This window comes from Lontra canadensis, unplaced genomic scaffold (assembly GCF_010015895.1).
Source record: "Lontra canadensis isolate GAN:19392208 unplaced genomic scaffold, GSC_riverotter_1.0 scaffold5, whole genome shotgun sequence".
Classification (NCBI taxonomy): domain Eukaryota; kingdom Metazoa; phylum Chordata; class Mammalia; order Carnivora; family Mustelidae; genus Lontra; species Lontra canadensis.
The window spans coordinates 3,211,909-3,233,615 of NW_022630999.1; the positions used below are offsets into that span (position 1 = coordinate 3,211,909).

General features: G+C 42.8%; 1 protein-coding gene across 2 annotated transcripts in view; it reads left to right on the plus strand.

The window, feature by feature from the left end:
* Positions 1-1,492: 1,492 nt before the first annotated feature.
* The window catches only part of SLC1A3 (solute carrier family 1 member 3), a 77,129-nt gene continuing 56,914 nt past the window's right edge, over positions 1,493-21,707 (plus strand). Inside the window, exons 1-2 of one of the 2 annotated variants that reach the window (XM_032851339.1) lie at positions 1,493-1,612; positions 3,209-3,481. In XM_032851339.1, coding sequence (XP_032707230.1) covers positions 3,301-3,481 — 181 coding nt within the window. In that variant the 5' untranslated portion in view covers positions 1,493-1,612; positions 3,209-3,300. Of the gene's footprint in view, positions 1,613-3,208; positions 3,482-21,707 lie in introns of those variants that run through there. The other variant, XM_032851340.1, reaches the window with a different exon arrangement.

Below are 21,707 nucleotides of genomic sequence, written 5' to 3' on the forward strand. Positions count from 1 at the left end.
CCTACATATCAGGCATAGGACTGGTTCTTGCCCTCAAAGAACTTATAATTCAGTTGAGAAGCCAAAGCTTAACATGGTTTTAAAAAGACAGGATTAGCAGAAGACAGGGTGTAATTAAGTGTTAAACAATGTGGCCCAGATGCTAAGTGACCTAGGAGATCACAGGAAGCGGAAGATCCCTGAGGGCTGGGACTGTCCAGACTATATATTTTCAATAAACTCTTAAAATTATGCCAAGTTTAAAAGTCGTTATGATTTGTTAAACAAATGATGCTCATTTGTAATTTTAAATCATTTACGCGATTGGCCAGTGCTTTCCAACCAGTTCGGAAGGGATACAGGAAACAGTTGAAGCTGACAGGAGACATTATCGTTAGACTCTCCCTGGGATTGCTAATGAGGGGAAAAACACACCTTCCTGTCGGATGACAGACACAAGAACTAAGCAGATTTTGCATGGAGAATACGAGATTTAATGATGAGGAATACAGAACTCTGGCTGTAATTTTTGGTATGGGTTTTTGTTTCAAACTTTGTTCTTCATGCTAAACAAGTTCTAAGTTTTAGAGCTGAGTCAGGGATTAAAAAAATACTTTTTTTTTTTTTTCATTTTAAAAAATCTATTTCCACTACCTATTTTCCTTTCTAAGAAAAGTGGGCTAAAAGTCCAATAAGAATTTTCTAATTCCGAGAACCAATGGGGAGGGGTGCTTTGTGGGGAGGAGACACTGAGCATCCCTTTAATACTGAAGCATCTATCTGTACAGCAACTTATCTCTTGAAATCACAAACCTTCCAGTGTGCATTTACGCTCCTGGTCTTAAAATGCTTTTTACTTTATAGCTCAGCAAAGATCCTGGTCTCTGTGCTTTTCTTACCTTTCTAGACTTTGTAATGTAGGCAGCTGGAGCTAAATTAGATTTGTTATAAGAAGAGTTTAAACTGCTAACATAGCGACATGCCTCATCTTGTGTTTTGAGTAACTTTAGGCAAGTTTGCAGAGTTGTAGTAAACATTTCTCTCTCTCCATGCTTGTCAAGCTCTGGGTCTTCCCAAGAATCGTCATTTATTTCTCCCAATTCTAAAAAGAAGGGCTCTTTATAATAGCTGTACAACCAGGCAAAAGAGCACACGCTCTCGTGCTTCCTTCAGGGGAGGAAACCTGCACTAATGTGAGATAATTACATTTGGTCTTAGCAAAGTCTCCTTTGGAACGTTCTAATCAAGACTTCCAGCTTTCTGAGCGTGTGTGAGCTTTATTTTGCAATTCTTCCCGGTTTTGCATTCCTAATGAAAGTGAACTGACAAAGCGTGAAGTGGTCTAAGAAGCAAAACAAAGCCAGCAAGCATGCCTCTGGTGAGCCAAAATTAATCAATATTCCAGAAGCCTCGGGTTTGCTCCCCTCCTTCGCGGCGGTGTTTTCATTTTTCCCCACTCCCCCTCTCCCGGGCGCAGACTCCTCCCCTTTTCTTAAGTTGCGCTGGTAGTAACTCGCAGTCCCAGAGCGCGTGTCTGCCCTGCTCCCGGCGCTCGCTGCTCCGCGGGACCCGCTGCGGAATCCACCGTGTCACTGCCGCCCGCGGTCCCTTCCGCGTTACAAAACCAGGAAAGGTAAGTCTGACGTCCCGTGTTCCTGCCGGGCTTCACTCCTCGCTGCCCTTCCCCGCCAGTGCATTTCCTTTCGCAGGCGGAGTAGCGAGAGTCAGCAACTAGCCATTTTGGTAGATAAAGTCCACGTTGGTCCTTTAATGTAAGGAGCGCGTGGTGTCTGTGCCGTGTCCGCTCCGAATTTGAGGTTAAGTCTTTCGGGCCGGATTGGGGGTAGATTGTGGTTCCAGAGCTAGGGGGAAAAAAAAAAATCAAGGCTGAGCTGGTCTGCTTCAAAAATGACTGGAAAGGGAACCAGAGATGAGTGAAAAGAGAAAAAAAAAAAAAAAATCTGGCCACCCCTCCTTCCCTTCTCCCTAAACTTCTAATCTGCTGTGAAATCTCAAGCAAGCTGCGGGTCGTATGATCACTGACCCCAACCTGCAATTTTATTAAAATGTCAGAACTGTTCAGGCGAGTCTTTTTTTCCACACTTGGATTTGCCAAAGGCTTCGGAGGAGTCTGCTAGAGCTTCCCAGTGACCTCCCCCACAGCCCCACACGCTGGCTGCTGGCGTTGCCTTAGACAGACGTCCACAGGCACCACTGATTTTTATTCGGATTGATCACGGGAAAGATTATGGATCACAAATCTTAGGAAATAGGAGGAATCCTTTGATTTCTTCAAAACAACTGATTTCCACCCAGGAGAGATGGACTTAGATATATTTGAATAACCTAGGAGCACTTTAAAGAAACTAGAAACCACATGCTGTAATGTTTGGAATGAAAATTGGATTCATCTACTCTGTTGTAGAAATCCTAAATTTTGAAATACCCAGAAGTCGCTGATGGTTTCCTCAAGAGACTCCAGATATGATTGCCACAAAGACAGATACTACTTTCTGCTTGTAATAAAAATGAAAATGAATGACGATTTCAGATCATGCATAGACGGGCTTCGTGATCTTTGCTTATTTCAGGGAAAAAAATTTTTAAATGACCTGTAAAATTGTCAAATATATTTCTGAAGGCCTGTGCATATATTCTGTTTTTTCCTTAATGAGGAAAATTGTTACTTTATTATATATAGCAGAAAGCTCTGACGGTGAAATATCAATATCTTAATTCATTTTATTGACCTGGTTATGCCTTCACCATGTACAGGACACAAACCATTAAGTAATTATTGAGTGCTTCCTGTGCGTTCAATTCAATTAAACATTTATTGAGGGTGAACATTGTGCAAAAAGCACTTGACTAGTTTGGGGGGAGATGAGGGGATGGGGACTGCTCAGTCACACTCAGGGCTCTGATGAACCCTTTTATAGCCTCCTTGGAATGGGAAGGGGCAGATTTTTTTTTTTTAATAGAACACACAATTCTCCTATCTTCTTTTTTTTGTTTGTTTAATTGCTTGTATATTCTGAACTTACACACATTTCTCACACGTGGTCCAGTAAAATATGCATATCCCAAGCCTGCAACCTGGCATTGTGGCTCTCTCTAGCCTTTGATTCCTCTTAGATGATGCAGTGTACCAACAGCTTGCCCTGTGTGGGGGGGCACTTATTTCTCACCCTGCAGGCCGTAACTCTTGTCTCTTCTCTCCCGGTTCTAGTTGTGTTCTTAACACCAAAGAGGTTTGGCTTTCCGGGTGTGATTCTCGAGACACTGAAGCGCAAAGAAGAGACTCTCCTAGAGAAGTAAAATATGACTAAAAGCAATGGAGAAGAGCCCAGGCTGGGAGGCAGAATGGAGAGCTTCCAGCGAGGGGTTCGTAAGCGCACACTCTTGGCCAAAAGGAAAGTGCAGAACATCACAAAGGAAGATGTTAAAAGTTACCTATTTCGGAATGCTTTTGTGCTGCTCACTGTCACTGCAGTCATTGTGGGTAAGTTATTTGATAACAACCAAGAAAAAAAAAAGAAAAGGATCTTGTTTCTCTGGGGCATCAGGCTACCTGAGCATATTATCCGATGGACTGATTGTAGCTATTCAAAATAATAGTCCAGGCTTGCGTCTGAACTGGAAGACTTTTTTTTCTCCCATTAAATGACAGTCTGTTGGCATGTTTGGAGCAATGTATGGTAAACACGTGGGAATCTGAAAGAAGCATCATTAGGCATTATGCAAATCAATTGATTGTGTGGAGAAGAGAAACAAATGTTTTCCCATCTCGCGTAAGGATGAAAGAGTGATAATTTAATCATTAGGCCTGAGCAGTTAAATAACAAAACAAGCAGGCATGCTAGATTTGGCCACAATATAATCCTTCTACGATGTCACTTTCACATTAGTTTAGTTTAGTTTAATTTCACATTAGTTTCATTAGTTTAAAATTAGTTTTAAACTAATTTATACAATTAGTACACCCAAAATGAGGTACGGGTTCCTAACAGTAATTCTCTTCTAACTGGTGCTGACTTGAAGCTGAGTATTGTGCCTAGAGGTAGAGGCCGAGTCTTTTCGGTGCTTGCACTCCCCCATCCAGTGATTGGAAAAAGTAAATTGAGAAAAATGTTGACACAGATCGTTTTCATTCATACCTTGCCATAAATAGCCATCCCTTTTCTGAAACTTTTCAGCCTCTTACAAATGTAGCATTGTTGACAGTAGTCTGTACTAATAAAACATTGTTCTGTTTGACTTACTGATATCTGAAATTACCTCTTATTGCTTATGGGTGGCATTGATCCTAAGATAGAGCTGAAGAAACAACTTACTTGGACTCTTTGACTGAACCAATATAGAAACCCCTAGGCTGGTAAATACATAAGCCAATGCCATTGTTGTAAAAACTATCTAACATAAATTTCTACTATGTGGCCCAAAAGGGGACAGGGGTATTGTGTACAGTTTTAATCTCTACCTTGGAGTTTGCCAAGATCTCCATCAAATACAAAGAGGTAATGACAATTAAAAACTAAGAAAGTTTCGTAGCATGTAAAAATAAGTAGAACTTTATCCCAAAAATTAGGATTCTTAAATTGTAGACAAACAGGAAGACAACAGAAGAATAGTTTGTCACAAGACTTTAGATATATTCCATTTCAGCTTCTTTGGCTCCTTTTAGTAATTGTTGGTGATTAATGACCGTTGAACTAATTTTGGAGATGTTCAAAGAGAAAAGGTCCTGATTGACTCAGGGAAGCAATGGCTTGCTTTAGTAAGTTCCCAGGTTTGTTGTGGGTTTTGTTTTGTATTGTTTTATTTTAAGATTTTATGTATTTATTTGAGAGAGAGAGAGAGAGCACAAGCGGGGAGAGGAGCAGAGGGAGAAGCTGGTTCCCCACTGAGCAGAAAGCCCAGACTCAAGGCCCTATCCCAGGACCCTGGGATCATGACCTAAGCCAAAGGCAGGTGCTTAACCGACTGAGCCATCCAGGTGCCCCAGATTCCCAGATTTAAGCACATTCCTGGGGAAAGTATTTCAGCCCCGTGTCATTGTCTTGGAAGTTAAATGGTTAATGGTTGAAGGATAAATGTTAAATGGTTGAATGATAGTCATCAAGCCAAACAGTAGCTGCCACATAATAATAGCAAATGTTTATATAGTATTATTCCAACCACTTTCTAGATGTTTTGCCGGTGTTAGCTTACTCAATCCTCAAACAAGTCTGTGAGTGAGCAGGGGGGTATGATTAGTATGGTCTTTATTTTATAGATGAGAATAGTGAGCATGGAGAGATGGAGCAACTTGCCCATAGTCATGCAGATAGTAAATGCTAGAGCTGAAAGTCAGGCTCAGGCTATCCAGGCCAGAGCCCATTCTCTGAACCACTTTGCCATCCTGCCTTCCTGCTCTGTGAACTAGTTGGTGTTTTGTGAGAATGCCGGAAGAGAAACGTTGCGAAGTCTTCGTAGAGACCAATTAGCAAACAATGCTAGATGCATTCCCATACCATTGTCATTTACTATATGATTTACCCAGTTAAATCCGCAGAAAACTTATAATTCTCCTATACATGATTAAGCCACATCCCTCTCGTTCATTGAACAAATACTGATTTATCCTGCAATCCTACACCCTTAATAACAGAGCTCAGCGATACTGAAGTATGTTCGGAAAAGATGCAGAAACACTTGTTCAAAACGGTGTTCTAAACACAAGAGTTCGATTTCTAGAACAGCAATGTTTCAGGTAAAGAATAGAGGAAGGGAAAGTAATGAAACCTGCACATGGGAGGCAGATTGATGGAGAAGCAATTCCCTAAGTGATTACAAAGACAAATCTCTAATAATAGGAAGATAATGCCAGGATTTAATAGCCCATTTTCTCTACGAGTTCTGGGATCCTTTCCTAGTCCAGTGAGGACTTTCCTAACATTTGTGAGAACCGCAGTGAGTTGGCTGGGCTGGGGTAGATAACTTGGCAGGATGTCCTCATGGTTGGCTTTACTAATGGAAACTGAAGAGGTAGAAGTAACAAGAAGGCACAAACAAAGAAACACATAAAAAGAGCTCATTGACAGTCAGAGAGACCCCTGAGTCTACACCAAAGACTTGGAAAGGCAAATAGACAACTTAGGAGCAAACAGACTAAGGAAAGAAGGAAGACTCCTTCAGTTATCTCTTGGTGTGTCTTGCATTGAGGGCCCAGTGGAAACAAAGGCACCATTTAGCTTGTCACTGGGTACCATGTCTACATCAACCCTAAAAGAATAAAAAGAATATGTCTGGACTTCAACTCTGTAATCCATTTGCTGCAGCAATAGGAAAAAACTGGGTAGATGCTAGCGAGGAAGAAGAAAAGTTATTTTCCCCAAAGAGGAGATGAGAAGAACCAAATTGTTAGGTTTGAATCACTTTTAATTAAAAAAAAAAAAAAGAAAGAAAGCCCTAATGTCTAATGTCATTTCTAAGTGATGTCCAAGTCTGAATGTGCCATGCTCTTACAGAGCGACGTAACAGGGCGCAAATTAGCAACCTAAGAGAAGGCATTGCCAAGTGTTAAGTCCCTTTAAGAGGGTTCATTATTAAAGCATTAGATAAAGTGTCTCCCAGGGCTGTTGCAGACATCTGTCTGACAAAAACCACACTGAGGAGAGTGCTTACTATCTTTCTCCCTCCAGGAAGCACTTTCTCATTTCATACTGCGGTAAGGGGGATGAGAGTGGCTTCAGACACCTCGCTAAAAGAAAGGGAAAGTCCTTTGTTGTGCTCAAGTCACACAGAATGCCCATCTTTCCATGTCCAGGGAACGAATAGCACAGTAAAAACTGAAATCTCAGACGAAAAATTTTTGCAGAAATGGGTCATAAGACCAGCTGCAAGGGGAAGGAAATTAAACAGCATCGCATAGACTCAGAGGGTGGTTTTACTTGAGGGAATTCCCGAACACAGAAACTAGCACCTTTCTCTGAGGTTTGTCTCACACACATACACACACACACCTTTGTCCTTTATATAGGTTGGAGAAAAATTGGTGATTTTTCAGAAAAGAAAACATACTGACTAAATGTGTATAAAGCATTTCCCATCATTCCCTAATACTCTTCAGCAATGAATGTCAGTTGCACTATAATTCAGTGACGTCAGTGATATCTCTGAAGGATATATAAGAAACCAGCCATGTGGCTGCCTCTGGGATGTGGGAGCTGGGTGATTGGTAATGGAATAGAAGGAATATTACTTTCCTCTAAATAAGTGCTTGTATGATTTGAATGCTTTTACCACACTCGTGTATTGTATACTCTTATCTTTTGTCTGCTAAATAAATGTGTGGTTTTGTTTAAAGATTCAAGGCTATTCAGCAGTTTAACAAATACTGAATATTGGGTATCTGGCCTATGCTATGCCTTGGGGAGTCTCTGCCCTTAGGTCTTTTAGTAGGAGAGATGGATAAAATGAGATGACTAAGGAATGGACAGGGTTCAGAGGTAGTAACAGGGAGTTTTTAAATTTAAATTTAAAATTTAACTTTTTAAATCTCTAAATATTTTTTAAGTGAGATCATATTATCCATATTGTTCCATATAATATATGGTTTTTGTGTTGATGCTTTAGAGGTTCTGCTTTCTTATTAACACCCATGTTGGGGGGTGGGCGCCTGGGTGGCTCAACCAGTTAAGCATATGCCTTCGGCTCGGGTCCTGGTCCCAAGGTCCTGAGATCGAGCCCCTCGTCATCAGGCTCTTTGCTCAGCAGGGAGCCTGCTTCTTTCTCTCTTCTCCGTCTGCCCCCCAACTCATGCACTCTCTATTTCAAATAAATGAATAAAATCTTAAAAAAAAAAAAAACAAAGAAAGAAACACGTGGGTCCTGGATGTATCTGTGTGGGTGTGGCTTTTGATGAAAGGTATGCCAGCTGTACGATTTAATAGCTGTATGATCCTAGAGCTGCTCTGGGCCTCGGTCTCCTCATCTACCATTACACCTATTATATGCATTGCAGACCCTTACACCGTGTGCCAAGCACTATTGTAAGTATTGTTCACACAGGAGCTCGGTTTAATTCTCAGAACAAGCCAGGAAGGGAGGTATTCTTATTCTCCTGTCCCAGATAAGGAAGCCGCTCAGAAACTTCTCCTGCAGCTGATGCCTATTGACTGGGACTCAAATCGACCAATCATGGTCCTCCTTTTAGACTCTTATCCACTCTTCCGAGAGCTGGTCCCTGCCCTCGGGACATGTCTCTTCCTATTTTATGACATCAGTTAGCTAAGGGTGTGTTCTGACCCAAGGACAAGAGTGAGGGGAAGGAGGGGTGACATTGGGACCGCAGTGCCCGAGGCAGCCCTGCGTTCCTGCGTTCGGTCGGTGGCTTGCTCCCGAGCATTAGCGGAAAAGCGGGACGGCAGACTGCTGCTCTGATTTCTGACTTGGTGACTGCGGGTGCCAGTGCTACCAGTGGGGGTAGAATACAGGAAGAAGACTGTGGCAAGAATGGGAAGGGTGAAGTGTTGATTTTAAGATGCGAATGCCACAACAGACATAGAGTTCAATAGGCTCGCTCTGCAGGGAAATTTTGAAGGTATTTTGATGTGGAGATTGAACCAGGGTCTGTCTTCTAGTAGGTTCTGTCTTTGAGTTTTAAACGAATGATGATCGTGAAGCAGGTTGTCCTCCTGCTTAAGCTACTCTGTAAGTGAGACTCTTCTCAGAACACTGTTAACTCCAGGGCCCTTCTCTGTGAATCTCCCAGAAATGCCATAATGGTACTGGGTGCCTTGCACACATACACACTATCTAGCCAAGTCAGTTAGTTCAGTCAGACAGCTTTAGTGATGTGGTTAGCCATCAGCTGCCGCCCTGAAATGATGCAAAATGGGACCAAAGGGGCCGATGGCCGGAGTTAGGGGTGCGGGCCCCATGTGGCCCCCGTGTGGGCAGCCTCTCTGCTTACCAAGAGACAAGCATCTCCACACAGTTGAACAACAGGAATCCAAAGAAAGGTGAAAGATTTCCAGGCTGGGATTTATGGTTTCTTCAACACTCCCCGGAAATGAGAAGAGAGAGAGGGAGCTTCTGGAGTAGGCCGTCCCCTGGTGCTGTAGAGCTCAGCTCCTGGGGCCAGAGGGCTGGGAGGGAAGGGGTTAGGCTTCATGAACTCAGAAGCCATGGATCCACCATGCCCTGCTCTGGAGAAGGGACACCAAGGTAGAGTGTAGGGCTAGTGATTTTCTTCTGTGTTGTTTTCTCCTCCAGAGAGCAGAAATACAGGGGAAAAAAATGGTCAGGGACAGCAATAATAACTCCCTGACATGTGCTCATGGCCCATTTGGATCCTGGCCCTCAATTTCATTCTCAAATAGCATTCAGGGAGCTGCCGTCTGTCGTGGGGGTGTCGTCCAGGACAGTGTTGGAGAGTGGATCAGAGCTATGGGATCTGGAGTCTGACGGTTTAGGTTTATTTCCTCAGTTGTGGAACTGAGCCTCGTTCCATGTAAAATAGAATAATTGTAACACCTCTCTGCCAAGATTTATATTCCAGTCCTGCCACTTACAACCATGTAACCTTTAATAATTTCCTTGAGGGCTTGGCAGGTAGAATATCCATAGAAACTATAGACCCCTCAACTTTTGCTTGCGTCTTTGCTGGGACACCAGGTGAAAATATACACTGATTTGATGATGTAGTCTGCTAGAGACCTGAGAGCCAGCGGGGTGGGGAAGACAGGCCAGCAAGGGGAGAAGATGGCCCCCTGGTTGAGGTCTAGGAGAAGTGGCTTCTATTTCCTTGGCTAGAGAAGAGGGCCAAGAAGACTTGTAGGAAGAGATTTAGTGGTTGTAAAGGGCTTTGAAAGGCTGAGATGAAAGGCTGTAGTAAGTGATACTGTCATTATCTGTCCCTCACCCACCTGGTCTCCTGAGCCAAGCAGAAAGTAATCCCCCAGGGACAGTACTTATCACAATACTGGCTGCTCAGTGGAGGGCGTGTGGGACAGTAGACCCTTCCCTCTGGCTAGGAGAGCTGCTGAGAAAATGTTTTCAATATTTTTTTTTTTAAAGTACACAATTTTGGTTCCTACCACTTGGGACCAATCTGATAGTTCCCCACCTCCCTGGTTTCTCCCTTTTCTCCAATGTTTTGGGGTCTACTGCCCATTACCTGCCGCCCCTATCAGAGTCGGGACGGGCTAGTCAAGAGGTTCTGGAAATCTGGGAGGAGTGGTGCTCGTTCCTAAGAGAATTGGTACAGGGGTAGAGGACTTGACGTCACTCAAAGATTATCTCTGGATTTTACTTTGCTGTTTTCTTCCTGTTCGTTCAGATCATGAGCAAACCAAACAGGGAACTTCAAGTGTGTTTCTCTTTTAAGTAGGTTATCCAATAAGCAGGAGTGTTTGGAACACTTACCTGCAGTAATAAAACCTTGCATCGTTGAGGTGCTCCAGTTTACAAAGAGTTTGCCCCGTGCACTGTCTAGCAGAGCAAGTCCAGGGCCAGTCAGTCCTCCCGAGCAGTGGTCGCTGTTGTCCGGAATGCCTGTGAGAAAGCACCGACAGTCTGAAGGTTCTGATTATCGACCCATCTCTGCCATCAACTCACTCGCTTTATGATTCCTGACAAACCTCCAGGCCACAGACTTCCTCATCAGCAACTCACGTTTGGACTAATGTCTGCTTCCAACCCCCAAATTCTATCATTTAAAGTCTGATTTGCCTTCCTCTAAAGCAGAACGTATGGAGTCAAACACACCCGTGTTTTCTTTCCACTCCTTGACGCTGTATGATTGCAGGGAACTTTATCCTAAACCTTGATCTCCCGACTCGTCTAGTCAGTCTGTCCCATGCACAAGCGGCCACCTTCTCTCCCGTTAAATTCTTGAGGACCGTCATGTTCCTGCACTCTGGGTGGGGTAACCCGTGTGGGAGCCCACAGATGAGGCGTGCCCCTGCCGAAGGCACTTCTCCCCGGCAGTCTTCTGCCTATCCCTCATAAATCAGAGGAGAAAAGCTGCGAGCCTCTGTTTTTGCTATAGAGCCAACAAGACAGGAAAGAGCCCACGCTTCCTGGAAAAGGCAACTGGAATTGAAGCACCATCCTCTCCTAGCCGTGCATTCTAGGTGTTGGAGCACTTGCTATTTATGGAACACTGGGTGCTACCATTCTTAAGCTGTTTGGTCTGGCAGGTGAGAGATGGCTCATTGCTGTGAGATGAGGAAACACAACGCCGAGGGCACAAAAGTTTAGCCATTGTGTTCGCCCAGTATAAAAATGAAGAATTTTGGGTCAAGCTTCCGTGCTAACAAAGTTGCCCAGCGCTTGCTTACTTCCTAACCCAAGAATATGCCCATCAATCACTATGCCCAGTCAAGAGAGGTCCTCAAGTGGTTTTGAAGCCAAAAAGAGGAGAATAAAATCCCCAAAACCAGATAAAGGAAGATATTCCCTGGATGAATTAAGACAAGAGGGAGCAAAGTACTCCTTTTTCACTCAGTGTATCCGATCAAAGATTCAAAAGTAAGTGGAGGAGCAGCAAGTTAAAAGGCACCCTTAAGTTTTGAATTTCAAGACTGAGTCCCCGTCTCCAGAAAGGGCACCTCCATTCTTCTTGTACCTCAAAGAGACTTCTCCAGTTCTCCAACAATGATTGCCGGCCACAGCCCGCTTCTGCTTCCCAGAGAGAAAACAATGGGCTATTAGTGAGAGACTTTCCATTCAGAATCTTGTTAGATGAAGCTCATTTGTCCCTAATGAGAGACGGACAATTGCTGTCCTTCTCGTCCTTTTAGACAAATGCATCCCTGGAAATTTCATCTTTAAAGCAAGTAAGGCCAAACCCCAGGGTCCATGTGCTTGCCGCTGCCTTCAGCTTGTTGTTGAATGTGAATGGTGAAAGATGGATCGAGAAGGAACTTGTGAGTCTTTTAACAGACTGCCTATAACCACAGCTATTTCCTTCCTTTCTTTCTTTCTTTCTTTCTTTCTTTCTTTCTTTCTTTTTCTTTCTTTCTTTTTGTCCTCTTGGATTTGCTTTTTTAAGGCAAATGAAATAGCCATATAAAAAAGCTGAGATTCCGGGGACACCTGGGTGGCTCAGTCAGTTAAGGATCCGCCTTCAACTCGGGTCATGATTCCAGGGTCCTGGGATCGAGTCCCACATCTGGCTTCCTGCTCCGTGGGGGTCTGCTTCTGCTTCTGCCTGCCACTCCCCCTGCTTGTACAGTCTCTCTCTTTCACTTTCTCTCTTTCTGACAAATAAGTAAATAAAATCTTAAAAAAAAAAAAAAAAGCTGAGATTCCATAGACTTCCCAGGGCTTCTGTCAGTTTTGCCATTGCAATGCTTTGCACAGTAGGATGGAGGATGAAAGAGCATGTTACGTTTGCCATTTGCAGCTTTGGTGCACTCATTACTGCCAGGGCTAATGCGTGGAAGCCGTAATCCTATGATGACTGAGTGCAAAGTTTTTTCAGATTCGCTTCCTTATCTCCAGAAAAAAGAGAACTGTTTGGTCAGAAAGTGATCCACTCACTAGAAATCCGAGCACAGCTAGTGACTTTCCTCTCCATGGCCCAAATTAAGTAAACTCATTGTTAAAGCAAATCAAAGCAAGGTTGAGGAGAAACTAACCCAGACCCAAAGGGACTTTTTTAGAAAGATCCAACCATCTAACAGAAATAATGTAGATTGGAATTCAGTCAGATTTTTTTTGATCAAGTTTCGTTTTCATTTATTTAACTAATCTCTGCACCCAACGTGGGGCTCAAACTCATGACCCGGAGATCAAGAGTCACATGGTCCTCAGATGGAGCCAGGCAAACAGCCTGAATTCAGTCAGATTATTTTTTTTAAGCGAGCCATTTTTTTTTGCTTATTTATTTTGTCATTTTATTTATGAAATTCATTTACATTGCCCAAAATAAAAAGTTCAAAAGGATATAAATACCTTGTTATCAGTTTCTCATGTGCCTTTAGAATTATTTTATGAGTATAAAAATAAGTACGTATCTGTCCCTTTTTTGCCTTTTGTATACAAATGCTGGCATAATGTATATAGCCTGCTTTACACCTTGCTTTTTTTTTTTTTTTTTTTTTTTTTTATTTTGTCAGAGACAGAGGGAGAGAGAGTAAGCGAGCACAGGCAGACAGAGAGGCAGGCAGAAGCAGAGGGAGAAGCAGGGTCCTTGCCGAGCAAGGAGCCCGATGTGGGACTCGATCCCAGGACGCTGGGATCATGACCTGAGCCGAAGGCAGCCGCTTAACCAACTGAGCCACCCAGGCGTCCCTACACCTTGCTTTTTTAAAGGTTTTTTTTTTGTGTGTTTTTTTTTTTTGGACAGAGAGTTCACAAGCAGGCAGAGAGCCAGGCAGAGAGAGAGGGGGAAGCAGGCTCTCTGCCGAGCAGAGAGCCCGGATGCAGGGCTCGGTCTCAGGACCCTGAGATCATGACCTGAGCAGAAGGCAGAGGCTTAACCCACTGAGCCACCCAGGCGCCTCTACACCTTCCTTTTTTAACTATACAATATACCTTGGACATGGTGCCTTATTTGCACATAAAGAGCCTCATCTCTCTCTCCTGGGGGTGTGTTAGATGGGTGTACCATCATCCCTTTAAGCAATTCCCAATTGACAGGCATTTAGTTTGTTTCCAACCTTAGATATATTTGTTAAATGGTACAATGAGTAATCCTGTACAAAAGTTATTTTCCCCAGGTAAAGTATATCTGTGGGATACGTTCCCAGAATTGTAACCACATTTACAGTTTCTACTCACTCATAACACTATTTTATTTTTTACCAGAAAGGAATGCAACAGATGCTAATGATCTTAATAGAATAATTTTTATTTTATTTTTTATATGATAACTTGTTTATTTTTTTAATTTTTAATTTTTTCAGCATAACAGTATTCATTATTTTTGCACCACACCCAGTGCTCCATGCAATCCGTGCCCTCTACGATAGCCACCACCTGGATCCCCCAAACTCCCGCCCCCCGCCCCTTCAAAACCCTCAGATTATTTTTCAGAGTCCCTAGTCTCTCATGGTTCACCTCCCCTTCCAATTTCCCTCAACTCCCTTCTCCTCTCCATCTCCCCTTGTCCTCCATGCTATTTGTTATGCTCCACAAATAAGTGAAACCATATGATAATTGACTCTCTCTGCTTGACTTATTTCACTCAGCCTAATCTCTTCCAGTCCTGTCCATGTTGCTACAAAAGTTGGGTATTCATCCTTTCTGATGGAGGCATAATACTCCATAGGGTATATGGACCACATCTTCCTTATCCATTCATCTGTTGAAGGGCATCTTGGTTCTTTCCACAGTTTGGCGACCATTTGGCCATTGCTGCTATAAACATTGGGGTACAGATGGCCCTTCTTTTCACTACATAGAATAATTTTTAAATGACAATGAATTGGACATTTGAAAGACCTGCAAGATTATCTGCAAATTTAAGTGCCATTTCACATAGCCTGTGCTAGTGCCATTTTAGGGAGAAAGCCGCAGGCTTTCAGAACTCCTGGGGTTCTTCTGACAGAGTTGTCTTCTCCGAGTTGTTTGCCATGTGGACATGTCTGCATCAGTGACCCAGGGCTGGTTCCTCTGGGCACCACGGGTAGAACAAGGCTGGAACAGGTATTTCCCACCCCCAGCAACAGGAAATACCAAAGCACAAAAGAATACTAAATCGCTGAAGGATGTGGGAACAGAGGAGTGGGGGAGGGTTGAAAGGTTGCCTCCCACAGAGTAGCTTCTCTCCAGGAAATGCCTGGAAGTTTGGGGTGAAACCAAAGACCGGGAGCAGCAGACCCCTTGGGCAGGTAAATTCACCATTACGCCCTTGCTCTTCTTGTAAAAATAAAGTAAAGGAACTTTATGCCACTGGCTTCAAGAGGCTTGCATGAGACGGACTCATGACTGCTCCAGCTTGGGCTACAAGCTAGCCAAGATCTAAAATAGAAACTTCTATTTTATCCCTCGAATAATTATTGCCTACCTGCCATGCTAACTGTGACGGCCAAGTTGACAACGCACTTTTTGACGTATTAAACAATGCCTTTCTATGCCTTATCAAGGACCTTAGAGTTCATGAGAAGAAACAAGATTCATAATAAAACGGCTAAGATTTATTTTATATATGTATATATATATATAGATAGACGTATATATATGGTTCTTTTAAACTCAAAATCTTTCACCAAGAATATTAAAGTTCAAGAGGATTTTAGATACTGCTTATTCTGATCTATGCTTCCCATTTTGTGGACCAAAAAAAAAAAAGAGCTCCAAGGAGATGACGTGATTTGAAGAGGTGGGCTGTGGAAATGGACATACCTCGGTTTGCAACCCCATTCTGCCAACATCAGGCACTGGCCCTGTCGTCTAGACCAAGCGGCTTCCTCTTTCAAGAGTTCAGTCTCCTCCTCTGTGAGAGGGTGGTATTAAATCCTGCAGGTTTGATATGACGATTCAGTCCTTTAAGGCAGGTACATACCAGCATCATTTGCTGGCAGCGTCAGACCCAGAGCCTCATCTCTGAAATCTCAGTCCATGATCTTTCTATAGCCTCACACCTGCTCTCCTTCATATTCCAAAAAAAACAAAAACCAAAACAAAAACAAGACTTGTGGGAGAAGCAGGAATCAGGAGCTTTCAGTCCTCCTTTGTGAATCTACAAACCTATGCAATATGAGAAACCGTGGTTCGGTTGAGACCCAGTTTCACAAATCATGAGAGAGAAATCACGGATTGGAGGAAGGGGGGTTCCTGCGGGTGGGCTACTGGGCTCACAGAACACGGTGGGGAACTGGATTTACTGTGAAACACGAGCTACAGGATTCCTCCAAACTCCTCCATTCGGTAAATGCGTGCAGCTGTGAGGCAGGGGCGGGGTGGGGGGGCTGGTGTTGGATGGGGCCAGCACTGTGGGCTCCGTCATCTGAAAGAGAACTGAGCCACGATGTCTGTTCATCCGCAGTATACTGAGCACCTACTATGTGTCAGGCACTTTTTCAGGGGCTTAAAATATGTTGGTGAACAAAACAAATACCTTAGGAAAGAAACACCTGGATTTCTTGGAGCTTACATTTGAGGAGGCTGAGACAAGAGAAAGCAAGCACACAAAATTAGAAAATTATATCGTGTTTTGGAAGGTGATAAGACCTCCTCAAACAAAGTCACCAGAGGGAGAAGAAAGTTCAGGGTGAGTGGCATTAAGAGGACACTGGAACGACGTCTGGAAGTAAACCTGGGAACTTCTGCAAAGAGTGTCCCCAGCAGGAAGCAGAGCCAGTACCGGGCTCATAAAGCAGGATCGTGTCTGATGGGGGAGCAACCATGAGGAGGCAAAGGTTGAAACAGGGCGAGGAGGGAGTGAGTTCTGAATATGGTAAAGCTGGGGAAGCAGGCCAGGTGCAGCCATCACATGACTTTGGGCTTTTACCCCATGTGATGTGAGGAGCCATGAGCGGACAGAGAGAAACAATGCTCTGACTTGGGTTTTGAAATACCTCTGGGTTGTATGGGGGTGGGGGTAGGGGTATTTGCTCTAGGACAGCAGTGGAAGCAGGGAGACGAGTTGGAAGGCTATGTAATAGGCCGGGACAAGAAGGAGTGTGATGTTTGAATCTTGGAGCATTCTTCCTTTATAAATGGGCGGGGGGGGGCTCAGAAATGAAGCCTAGGAAAGATCACATGAAGAATTAAAGGCAGGGTTAGGACTACAATCCCAGCATCATTCTTCGCCAGACAACCATAGAGCATCTTCTCTATGCATGTGTCTACACCACACCAGGAGCAGCTTGACAAAGAGGCTGAAAGACCTCCGCATGTTGGACAGCCCCCAACCACCCAGGGCTGCCCACCTGTTGCACGTGGGTGGGACCCATGACTTGCTTCTAACCAATAGAACCTGGCGAAGGTGGCGGATTCAGTCCTGTGCTTTTGTTGCCTCCTACGTTGATCATTGTAGCCTTGAGGCAAAGTAGTGCTGGTCTTTTGTTGTTGTTATTGTTGCTACATAAGTGAAAAGATCCTACCCGGGAAATAGTAGTATTTTGTCACATGAAACCAGTGTGCACTATCAACAGAAACATTGAAATCATTGTTTTCCTCGAGCCATCTTGCATACTAGTGGACAGCATGGTACCCTTTGTGGCTAAAGATCGGCAGGCTGAGCTTATTCTGGGTAGGAGCTTGAATGTCCGCTGACCGGTTTGCAGTGTCAATGTTAGAAGCGCGAGTTGGCTCACCCTGGGTGGACATTTGGTAGTTTTCTTAGGGTGGCCCCAAAATGTGAAGTCTTCCTCTCAAGATCAGTGCCACTGTTACTTTTAGATTCCCTTTGGATCTGAGTTGTTTGGGGGCAACTTATCTTTTTCTGGAGAATTTTGTACGGTGAGCAGTAATTCTAGAAGGAATTGTTTCGATTTCTTGCCAATCTCTTCGTGATAGTTTGGAAATACGGTAGAGGAACTTGAGTAAAATTTTACTATTTCAAACTCCAACATTTATCAAAAGTTAAAAGTTGAATTGGTCCAAATTTTATTTCAAATTGTGCCTCATTTTTCTGCTCTTACGTATTTTCTGGCTTCTTCATATTTTCCTTCATTTTATCAGATTAAATATGGGCCAAATTCTTTAAAGACGTCTTTAGCTTTTGACTTGCTGTTGTGTGTCTGGCTTTCAAAAGGAAGCCTGTGGTGGTGTATTCTTTCTGAGGCTCTAGTGTGTACTTGGTGTCTTAGTTTAGAAAAGTGAAGTGATATTTAATCTTCCAAAGAAGTGTTTGTTGTGTAGACTCTCTGGGGAAAACATCCAATCCCTGAAGGACTCCCTTCTTGAGCTTTTTTTGTATTAGGAGAACCTCTTTAAACAAAAATGCATCTTTGTTTATCGCAGTCAACCAGCACGGTTCATTTTGATCACCTTCAACGTTCCAGTTACGATATTTCCTAGATTCCAAAAATCTGATAAAATACCAAAACAGGAATGATAGAAGACTGTTGACTGAGAATGAGCAGTCCGTGTGGAATCGTGACATCTGTGTGTTACATAATGCCACAAGATGCAAACTGCGAAGTTGACTTCAGCTCTAACTAAGCCCGTGGGGAGGCTATTCTGATTTTTCTCGTCACTTTTGCAGAGTAATCAATACTAAAGGATCTGTTCTTTTGCATTAAAGATTGGACCATCAAGGTTTTTATTAGCTCTGGGAACCTCAATCAATGCACTTCAAGGACGGGCAGAGTCCTCTTCTCCACAGAGGCCGTGAGAGCAGCTTCACCACAATGAGGAAGGCCACCCCCGCCCTGGGACCTCTAGTTGTGGGAAGGGCAGAGAGTAGAGGGCTTTGAGAAGTCTGAACACCAGGATGTGAGGATGTTTCCAGAAGACTTGTTTCTTCACTGGGCTGTGTCATCAGGAACCTGAACTGCTTACCCCCAAAAACCAGTCTTCGCCTTCAAAGTGGTTGCTCCTCTTGATGGGATGCTGACAGCCGGCTGACCTCACCACCAGGGCTTCACCTCTCATGCCTGGTAGAGCAAAAGCCAGAAAACAAAAATGTCTTTTGTTTATTCATTCAACAAATGAAGTGAAAAAAGCTGGATGTTGACTTCATTAAGTAACACCAACAAAACCTTTGCTCACCTCAGGCCCTGTTATTAGTTAAACTAATTCGAAATGGAATGAAAAGGGAGGCAAGATAGTGTGTCCTAAATTTAGGCGCTTTAAGTTAGTACCATGGCTATTGAGAGTCGAGGAGTACAGCATAGCGGGTGAGAGTCTGGGCTCTGGAGCTGGACAGCCTGGGCGCAAAGCCCACCTCAGCCATTCACCTGGCATTGGGGAGGCAGATGGACAGCTCTCTGCATTGATTGCGGCCCCACCCTGTACCAGCAGTGAGGTTTGGCAGTTGACCCTCTCAGTGACTCCAGTTCTTCGTCTGTGAGGCGTGGGTAATACTCGTCCTGGCCTCAATGGTTCTGTGAGGCACTGTTCTCGTGAGGGCTGGGTATCCTGCATGTAGTCGATGACGGCTAGCGATTGTCCTTAAACATGGGAACCTGAAGCATGTTTTCACTTAATGTCCTTTCTGGCTTTGTTACTGATGGTTTCCAAGGATTACAATGTGCGAAGTGGGCTGAAGCGGCAAGCTATTTTAATTAATAAACTTTATGCAAATTGAGTTCAATCATTCCATCAAAAGGGATTCAGTGGAACCATTTTCAACAGTGACTTAGTGCTATGATAACCATATTGTGAGATCCTCAGCAAGTAAAAGGACCTGTGATGGGTTTCAGTATGTGCTGGGTGTCTCTGGGACATCTCTAGCAGATCCAAAATCATTACTCAAGGGCTTCCAGAGTTCAGGGGTTGGAAATGCTAAAGACCCAGGAGCAGACTGTCCTCAGGCCCAGGCTACAAGGATATGTCTGTGTTCAAGAGGCATTAGAGTATAGTAGAAAGTGCTCTGGCTTTTCTTTAAAATTCCCAAGTCAAGCCCTTACTAATTCTGTTAGCCTTGAGCAGGTTAGCAAGCTTCTGAGCATAAATCGGTATATTCATTTTTAAAAAATAGACACGATAATAGCTACCTCATAAAGTTGTGATGAGAATCAGGCCACCATGGAGCCCATTAAGGGCTCAATAAGTATTCCCCTTCCCAATATAATCTCCTCTTTTTTAGGAGTAGAAATGGCTCACTTGGTAAACCCAGAGATAGTAAACAGAGCAAAGCTTAGTCAGGGGCAAAACTGATTGAAAGATTGCAATGTGTTGTCACTCTAAATAACTCTTCTCTTCAAAGCTTTTGACCTGAAACTATCCCTTATGAAGAAATAAATGGGGACTCCTATATGCTGTCCCTACTATAAAGAAGAGCTTTAAGAAAACGGGGGTTCCATATTGGAGAATGTAAAGAAACTGAGACATTCTAGAGTAGCTGATGCCAGGACTACGCTTCCAAACAAGAAGATTGTTGACTGGAAAAACAGAAGAAAAATGTCATCACCTCTTGAGACTTTGCCCCTCTCCCTGGCTGTTTTTCTGCTGCTCGGTTAGACATCTACCTGGTGGACTGGAGTTGAGAGACAACTGGAGTTGAGAGACATCATTCACCACTGCCCAGGACTCATTCACTGAGTGGGCCTACTTTCCCTCCTAGCACCTAGATGAAAATTGGCGGCACTGGATGAATGTGGGATTGGACAGGGGGAGAGGAGAGAACGTACACAGAGCTCCCAGGGAAAGAGAGTCTGGATATGGGTGTAGAGAGAAGAATACAAGGTTAGACTTTGGGAAATGGGATCTAATGCACCTAGTATTTAGAAATTTAATCCCCTTCCTTCATCAACATTGGCTTGTCTCTTGCTTCTAAATCCTGTATCATTGGGTAAGCAGCTATTCTACCATTTTCTTTTTCTAAATGATAACTTAAATAATTTAATAAATAACTTCTGGACTAGTCAGGATCCTACCCATCCTTGGAAACAGTGTTGTATTTGAGTAAGTACATTTCTAATAACAAATAGCCAACTTAGAAATGAACTTGTAAAACCAAGCCTGGTCTTAAATTGTTATTTGGAAGATATCTAAAATTCCTAGTATCTTGATATGGTCAAATTCCAGATGACCAAAATGAGTTTCTTGTATTTATTGTGCACATTTTACATCATTATAATTGAATGACAAGTGTTTAAGTGCATTGAAATAAAGATCAGAAAACAGTCAATTCTAGTGAAATTACATTTAATTGGAAGTAAAGTAAGGTTCATAAATATTTGTTTAACTACTTATTATAAGATGAAGCAGCTATTTCAGTGTGACTTGGTCTTTGTTTGAACAGGCAGGAAAGAACTAGATACTATCAGCACCTTTTGTAATGCCTATGTGCTGTTGATGATACTGTGTGGAATAATACACACTGAAAATTAGAATTAAATGTCTTACCCCAAACCAAGTTCAAAGAAGATTAAAATTTCAATATTTTAAAACAAAGCTAGCAAACAATCAAAGAAGGAAAAGTGAATTAAAAGATTCATCTAAATTGGGAGGAGGAGGGAAATTAAAGTTTATAACTCTTGAAGAAATCACCTAATATAAAAGGTGTGCAAACCTTATTTAATAAACATGCAAAACAGCTGTATATTTTAGAGTAATATATGGCCAGCAAATTAGAAAAGTAGAGCAAATATCTTACATATAGACAAAGAGTAATTATCTTTATTATGCAAAGAATTTATAACCAAATATGCACGCGCACACACACACACACGTAAAGTCTTCAACTATTAAGATTTAGTAAATGCTTAGAGAATATATAATTATGAGAAATTGTTGACCTCATTAGATGTTAAGTAAATTGAAAAGAAATAAAAAATACATACTATTTACTCATCAAATTCTCAAATTTTGTCTAACAGTTTTTTATGATAAATCTCTAAGCTCCTAGAGGTAGATAATACTAAAGCCTTTTCATTCACTAAAAACCATTAAACTGAGGGGCCAACTCACTGGGAAAACAATTTGATAACATTGATCAAGGTCATCATAGTCTTTAATGCGCTGGTTTCCTTTCTCTAAACTGCACTAAAGAAATATTCCTAGTTATAAAACAGCCTTCATACATTCATCATGGTGTTCTTCATGAAAGTGAAAAAATGCTAACCAACCTAACTATTCAACAACAAAGGAAGTATTGAGTAAATTTGGTACAATCATTG